The sequence below is a fragment of the Accipiter gentilis genome, chromosome 10 (assembly GCF_929443795.1).
Source record: "Accipiter gentilis chromosome 10, bAccGen1.1, whole genome shotgun sequence".
Classification (NCBI taxonomy): Eukaryota; Metazoa; Chordata; class Aves; order Accipitriformes; family Accipitridae; genus Astur; species Astur gentilis.
The window spans coordinates 34,082,537-34,090,776 of NC_064889.1; the positions used below are offsets into that span (position 1 = coordinate 34,082,537).

Genomic DNA, 8,240 nt, shown 5'->3' on the forward strand with positions numbered 1-8,240 from the left:
GAGGAATTCAGGGACACTTTTAACATCTTGCTGGTGGGGTTGGAGGGCAGCATTAAAACCAGCATCCTGGAAATCTCCCCACCAAAGAGGAGGAAAAAGCCCGGAGGAGTCCCGGGAGAAGTTACGAAGACATACTGCTTTGTCGATCCGGAGTTTAAACAAGTTATTTCTTCTCTACTTCCTTTGTTAAAATATGATATTCTAGCTTTAATTGCTTCAATCCTATTACTTGTTCCTTTTAGCAAGTGATTGTGTAGCCCCTTGCCGTGGGGAAATCCCCTGACTGCGGGTCCGTGTTATTTAGACAAGTACTCTTTCAGAAGTAAATGCCATTCTTAGCATAGGGAAGTACTTTAGGTCTAAAGGGGTTAAGAAGGCCTCCCTGCATTCAGAAACATGCAGGGGTCCCACCGTGCCAGTTCCAGCCTTTTGAACTCTTTCCAGCTTTTTTTTCTTGCAACAAATCTGTCTGACTGCCACCAGGACATAGGAAGCGTGTGCCTGTCAAAGAAATCAAGTTTACTTTTTCTGACTTGTTAACAGAGGCAGGGTATAAATAGAGCTAACTCTGCTCAGACTATTAGCATTTCTCTTAAATTAAGGGGGTAACTTCCTAGGACCTTGAATCCAATGAGGTCCAGACCAAACTGCACTATCAACAGAGGCAGCAAAGGAGCTTGCTGAAGTTTTTACCAAAGTCAGGTGCATTTGGGTTCCTCGAAAATTTAAGGCTTACCAAAAAAAAAAAGCAACCCCGAGCAAACAAGAACTACCTCCAGCTTGGTCACTGCCATTGCCCTGGAGAAGTTCTGAGATGTTGGTGGTGCTGTTCACTCGGTGGATGTGGATCTTGCTGGGGAAGAGCAGTGTCCTCTTGCTTCTGGAGGTCTCTCTGAAAGGGAGAGCTCTACCTCCAATCCGGTATTCCCACGCTGGGATATGCCCCAATGACATGAACCCCAACCTGTGGGTCGACGCGCAGAGCACTTGCAAGAGAGAGTGCGAAGCTGATCTGGTGAGTGATGCACGGTTTTCTCTCTCTGCGTGGCGGGCGACGGGGTTTGTCGGTGGGCTTGTTTGCACCGCAGTCTGCTTCTGCTCCAGATAGAAAGGCGCCGGCGCTGTGCGGGACTTGGTGCAGGCAGCGCACGTATTTAATTGACCCGTGACCTATATAAAATAGAAAAGGTGCGATGAGTTACCAGTTAAGTGGGGAGGTGTGTGGCAGCTGTCACTTATGTCGATGTGGGTACAGCACTCGCTCTCTTTGATCATTTCCCTTGCTTTCTTGTCAAAAGAAACGTCCGAATTTGATACTCCAGAACTCGGCATGCCCTGGGGCCAAGCCGCAGTATTTTAGCAGTGTCACCACGCGCTTTGGTGGTGGTGGCCATCATCAATGCTTTATATTCCTGGGAGGAATCCTGTATGAAATGGTTTGATTTAACACGTAAATCATCAGCCTTTGCTGCACTTGAAACACAAAGCGTGCTTGGAGTGCAAAACAGGGGCATGGTTAAAATGACCAGGCAGATGTTCTCTGTGATGCTCCCAGCTCAAAATGTGCTTAGCTTACAACCCTAAAATTCATTTTTCAACCTGTCAGCACTGCCAGCTCAAGCTGGCATCTGAAAATACCTGCTCGTCCTGCCTCTTACATCATGTCCAACAGCAAAGCTCCTGCAGCCCAAACCAGGCTGACAGCAACATGTCCCGTGCTGAAAAATAAGTCATTGGGTTTATGTTCTGTAGCCAGGTTGTTTCTGCAGTGCTAAAAGGAGCAGTGGGGGGGGGGGGGGAGCAGATAAAGAAAAAGGCTGGCCATCAAGTAAACAAAGAGATTTGCTCAGATGGGTCCCATGTGTTATGAATGAAGGTGCTGGGTTTACTTTTGCCATTCCCAAATAAGCCCCCTTTATTTCAACTACCAGGTGCAGCAATGAATATTAAAACACTTGCAAAACCCCAGCTGCAGCAGCAGAGGACGTTGTTTGAATAACGTACTGGTCAAAAACTGAAAGCCAGAAGCCACTGGCTAAAAATACTCACTTTTGCTTTGTGGCAGCACAGAGTCCCGGGACCTCGCATGGAGTGAGTGGTCTGCAAGCAGCCAAGGACTCTGTCACCAACTTTGCTAAAGCCACGCTCCTTAACCTCAGCCGAAAACATTACCCGTTCTGGTTTCTAACTGCTTCTGAAACCTAGTAATGTGCTGCTGGAAATGGGGAAAGAGTTATGTTATTAGGTCATCTTTTCCCCAATAAGGAAAGGATACTGGACTCAGGGGAAGCCATTTAGTTTGGTAGCTTAAAAAACATTTTGTTCTCACTTACGGAGAAAGCCATTGGATTTCGGGGGGGGGTTGCAGAGGTTTAACACACAGTGGTAGTGTGCCCTGTTGTGTACATGGTAGCAGCGCTCATGGTCCCTTAAAGTAATCCATAACAACACAGCAGCTGTGATCACACATATCAAATACCTTTTCTGCACAGAAGATGAAAATTCTGCTAAAATTAACTGCAATTTAGAGCTGACTGTAGCTGAGACGGGGTGTAATAAATCACTAGAAGAGCAATGCTGCATTTGAAAATAGGACTAAAATAGGACAGAGAAGCCATAATGAGCTGTTTTGGGTTTGTTTTTCTAAATACCATAGAAAAATTATTTTTGGAGCAAGAATTTCCTTACTTTTGAGATATTCTATTATTTCCTCTACAATGTGAACAATTACAAATCCTTGGCAGTTTCACCTCCAAGAGTAGGCTGTTAGTCTCAGGGAATTCAAATAATACTTTACATACTTCTGTGGAAAATAAGAAGGATTACTGCCTACAGCCATATGATAAGACTTTCCATCCGCTCTGGTTTCTCAGGGCTTGTCCTCAGGCATTTCGGGGAGTGCAGAAGGGGGGTTGTTGGTTCAGTAGTCAAGCAGTCCATGTGACTCTAGGAAAGACTTATGATGAGGTTAGTGTTTAAGAAACAGAAATACATTTTCCTTCTCGAGACTCTTCTCTTGAAGCACTTCACAAACCCCAGGGTGTTTAGACACCTCTCGGGAGATACTGGGGGGGGATGTTTCTACTCATTGCCGGTGGGGACACTGAGTTTCAGACCACAGATATCTGTGTCAGACCAGGTCCCCTGAGCTAACATCTCGAAAGGTTCTGGGTGCTCTGCTTGCTGGGTCTCTAAAAAGGGCTTTACTCTGTCCCCAGTAGTGATCAGGTCATTTTCTTTCCCCGCAGGAGTGTGAGACCTTTGAGAAGTGCTGCCCCAATGTCTGCGGAACGAAGAGTTGCGTGGCGGCTCGGTACATGGACGTCAAGGGGAAAAAGGGGCCGGTGGGAATGCCCAAAGAGGCAACCTGCGACCGTTTCATGTGCATCCAGCAAGGCTCCGAGTGCGACATCTGGGACGGGCAACCCGTCTGCAAGTGCAAGGACAGGTGTGAGAAGGAGCCGAGCTTCACCTGTGCCTCCGACGGGCTCACCTACTACAACAAGTGCTACATGGATGCAGAAGCTTGCATCAAAGGCATTACACTGAATGTAGTCACCTGTAGGTACCATCTGACCTGGCCAAACACCAGCCCTATCCCACCAGAAACAACAGCTCGCCCTACTACTGCCTATTCCGAGACAACGGTCGTTGACATCTTGCCGCCTGCTCTAGTGAACAACCCCATCCATCAGTCAGTCTACGTGGGAGAGACCGTCAGCTTCCTCTGTGACGTTACAGGGAGACCCAAGCCAGAAATCACGTGGGAAAAGCAGGTCGACGGGAAGGACAAAGTCATCATGAAGCCGAATCACGTCAGAGGGAATGTCGTGGTCACCAACATCGCCCAGCTGGTCATCTACAACACCCAGCTCCAGGACGCAGGCATCTACACCTGCACCGCCAAAAACAGCGGTGGCCTTCTCAGGGCTGATTTCCCTTTGTCAGTCATCAAAGGAGAACCCACATCCAAAGAAGCTTCCCAAAACAAAACACATTTTCCAACCGATGAGTGCCTGAAGCAACCGGACAGCGAAGACTGTGGGGAAGAGCAGACCAGGTGGTACTATGATGCAAAGAAAAACAACTGCTTTACTTTCATCTATGGGAACTGCAACAGCAACCTCAACCACTTTGAGACCTACGAGAACTGTATGCTAACGTGCATGAATGGCCCAATCAACATTTGCAACCTGCCAGCCCTCCAAGGTCACTGCAAGGCCTATGAGCCCAGATGGGCCTATAACAGCTTGACGAAGCAGTGCCAGTCCTTCATTTACGGTGGGTGCGGAGGCAACGAGAACAACTTTGAGAGCCGGGAAGCCTGCGAAGAGATGTGCCCTTTCCCGAAGAACACGCACTGCAAAGCTTGCAAACCACGCCAGAAGCTGGTGACAAGCTTCTGCAAAAGCGACTTTGTTATCCTGGGCCGTATAACAGAGCTGACGGAAGACCAAGACTCGGGACATGCCCTGGTGACAGTGGAGGAGATTCTCAAAGATGAAAAAATGGGATTAAAATTCCTGGGGAAGGAACCACTAGAAATCACGCTTTTGAACATGGACTGGAGCTGCCCATGTCCCAACATGACCACAGTGGATGGCCAGCTCATCATCATGGGAGATGTCCACAATGGCATGGCTGTCCTACAGCCAGACAGCTTTGTGGGGACCTCCAGCATCCGGCGCGTGCGGAAACTCCGCGAAGTCATCCACAAGAAAACCTGTGAGCTTTTGAAAGAGTTCCTAGGATTGCATTAACCTCCTTCACACGTGTCAGCCTTCCAGACCCGTGTGCTATGTAGGGCTAACAAGCGCTAGGCTAGTGCGCAAACTAAACAAGCTGTTTGAAGATACACCGTAGGAATTATGCAGAACCCTTATTTTAATCCATTAATGATGCTTAGCAACAATGTAGCATGTTCTTTGGCAAGCACGTAAAACAGCAGCAAAAGGCTATTAATCTTGCATTGAAATCAATTCGTCCATATAGGAGTGCCATTTAACTAGATGACTCACTGCAGTAATTATACAATTTTTATGTAGCTTCCATCATAAATGATGGAATTCATAGCATTTGTTTATCTAATTGGTACACAGCTAAGTAATATATAATGTCAACTTAATCTGTCTCATTTACAGTATGGAAATGTTATGGTAAGTCATTATAAGTAAGTCACACTCTTGTCTCCTCATAGCAGCACTAATATTTTAAGAGGAAAGCCTGTAAATTATTGTCTGTATTTACAGTTGTGCACATTTAACCAATCTATGCATTATGAATTTGCTTCTTTTAATTGAAATTTTCCTAGCAGTTTTCTCTGGATTGTACCTCGTTTTTAAATGGCAACTACTACCTATCTTGCAATCCTTACTGGAGAAAAAACTCCCTTCGTCCTACGCCCAGGACAACAGGTCCCTGTAGAAGCTCAAGGCACGGTCTCACCCTGAAATGACTTTTCTGTCATCAGGACAAGGTCAGCAAACACCCTCATTCCATTGCACTTCCCTGTTTCTGTTTTAATCAATATATCGTCTATCACAAAAAGTCCAAGGCAGAAGGATGGCAGCGTGCTGCCAGCTGTCTGGCTTTTGAAAATCCTTTACACCTGAGCATATGCAGCAATGTATTGCTTATTTTCATTAGAAATCCTGCTTTTATAGGTGAGAGAGTAAAGTAAGAGGAGTCAGGACAAAATTCAAAATAGAAAAGTGCAATACACAGTCTGCAGACTGTATCACACGGACACAGAGCTGTTGAAACCAAACTGCACAGACACAGACATGCAGAGCGGGCACTCTTTAAAGGCATTTATCAATTTGACCCTTTTACAGCATTCTTGCGAACCACGGAAAACATTTTCCACCAGGCCAATGTATATACGCATATGAATAAATACCCTAAGACAGCACGGGCTGTGGGTGTGAGCGCGTGCAGACACATAGGATTGATCATTTTAACATTTGTGTGTCCAAAAATGTAACATTTGCCTATGCACAAATCCTTAAATAAAGAAAAGGCTGATCCTGGAAAAATCCTGCCTCCGCTAAGGACTGTCATTGCAGGGAAGAGGGGCGAGCGTGGCACGGCGAGCCTTATCATTGCTCTTTCTTTGGTGGGTTCGGCGAGTTACTACGGCGGTGCCCAGAGCTTTCTGCCTTGCACAAAAGGCCAGCTGAAGGCTGGACCGGTGTCAAGACACGTTTGGGCGAGAGGAAGGAAGGTGCAGCGAGCGCTACTCCGTGGTGCCATCTGACGGGCTTGCTGCGGGGTGGGCGGCAGGACGGCGGGCACGCGTCTGCTTCTGCACGTGTGTCTTGGGGCTGGGTATGGTAAGGGATGGGGGAAGGAGATTAAATAGGCAGATGCTGGGCTTCAGCATGACGTGCAAGGCTCTAAACCTCCCCCCGGAGCCTGCACACGTTGGATATTCTGCTGTTGCAGGGAGGAAAACTAACGGTGAGCGTAACGGCGTTGAATGTGGGGCCAGCTGTGGTTTCTGTGAAGGCTTTCCATGCCCTGCACCGGACACGGGCAGCGACCACAGCGTGATGGAGAACTGGGCTCCTCTCCAAGTGGTCTGGGCTTGGGTTACGTCCAAAATGCTCCGGCAACAGGAATGGATCTAAATCTCCAGTTATTTGTGTAATTTCAGAAAAAGCTGGGTGGGAGGGAGAGGAGCCTGCTTCAGACTTGCTGACCAAGAAAATAACTGCTTGGTTTATCGTTGCACCTTTCCTAAGTGTAAATGAGAAGAACTCCAATTAAAGGGCTATAACGTTGGTGCACGTTCTTGTGAAGACCATTTTCTGGAGCTGGGAGATGCCGGCTCCGCTGCCCTCTGAAGCGGTTAGCACCTCTGCCAGATCATCCCTGGCTGTAGCAAGTGTCACTTGTTTTGATGGCTCATCTATCATTTTTCAAGCAAGCCGTAGGAAGTGGCATGTTCTTGCCGTACTTTCTAACACAGAGGCATCAGAGGATGAAGGTTTAATAAAGACTGGCTTTATATGGCACTTTTTTTTTTCCAAAAGCTAAAGGATTTTGCAAGTGTGGGAGTGTTGGAGTGACTCGGGAGACATGTACCCGGTTGTTCCAGAAGAGCTGGGATGCAAACGTAGCTGAGAGCAAAAAGCACACGATTCATTGCTTTTCCAGCTAGCACATTACAGTGCTTAAGCCTGGGGCCTAAAACGCAGTCTTAACTTCTACTCTGTTAAACCCCTGGGAATTAAGCCTGCACTTAAGCGAAGTAAGCCTGCAAGGGAGCTGCTGCGCTGCGACCCAGGGTTGCGCAAGGCGCAGCGTGTCTCCCGGCCCCCTTCAGGCATGCAGTCCTGCTGTGCGAGGGCTTGCTTGCGCGGGGGATCCCAGGGACATTTTGGGTCAGTTTTCCAACTTGGTACAACGCAAGGGGACACCAGACAGGCCAGCCCAGCTCCCAGACAGTACGGCCACGCTCGCATAGCTCCTGCCCAAACCCACGGAGCCAGGTTGCTTCCAAGCCCCGCGGTGTCTGCGGGACGGCTCTGTGCCGGGTAGACGCACCCTCGGCACGAGGGTGAGCATCAAACCCAGCTGCCGTCCCTCACCGGTCCCGCACGGGGACGCGCTCCCTACTCTGCTACGGATCGGGTTGATCCGTTCGGCTCCTGTGGTGCCACGCAGCCGTGCCAGCCGGGACCAGCTCGGTGCCAGCAAGCAGCCCCACAGTGACAGGTCGCCCCGAGAAAACAAATATTGGACGTGACCAGCCCCACCGGGAGACACCCGGGGGCTGCGCTCTGTTGCGCTGAAACACCATGTCTGTCCCGAGGCAGAAGGAGCAGCACCATGGGCATCCCCTCGCCTGCTCGCCGAGGGGGGAAAAACCATCCCTGGCCATCCCGAGAGCACCGCACCTCCCCGTGGCACGGGACTGACCCTAACCCCGAGCCTCTCCACCTTCTGACCTTGAAGAATTTAGCTCTCCACTCAAAGCTAGTATTTTAGTTCAGCCTCTCATTAAACCCTTAAGAAGCCTAAAATTCAAGTCTGACCAGTCAGCCAGCCTGAGGAAAGCCTACGCACAGGGCCAGGCGCTGAAGGATGTCGTTAAAGCCTTTGCAAGGCTAATAGGTACTTGCATGCGGCTCCTGATCAGAAAATCCCTTTTGTGTTGCTCATGCCCTCAGTTTTCCGTCCTGCTCTCTGGGGTGCATCTCTCTAGCTTGCCAGAAAGCTGGAAGGACACGCCGGTA

At 48.9% G+C, this 8,240-nt stretch overlaps 1 protein-coding gene across 1 annotated transcript; it reads left to right on the forward strand.

Annotated features, from left to right (window-relative positions):
* Window positions 1-376: 376 nt before the first annotated feature.
* WFIKKN2 (WAP, follistatin/kazal, immunoglobulin, kunitz and netrin domain containing 2) lies at window positions 377-6,290 on the forward strand. The gene is made up of 2 exons (XM_049812928.1): window positions 377-1,015; window positions 3,249-6,290. Exons 1-2 carry the CDS (start codon window positions 815-817, stop codon window positions 4,758-4,760), a joined length of 1,713 nt encoding a protein of 570 aa, XP_049668885.1. The 5' UTR covers window positions 377-814; the 3' UTR covers window positions 4,761-6,290.
* Window positions 6,291-8,240: the final 1,950 nt, after the last annotated feature.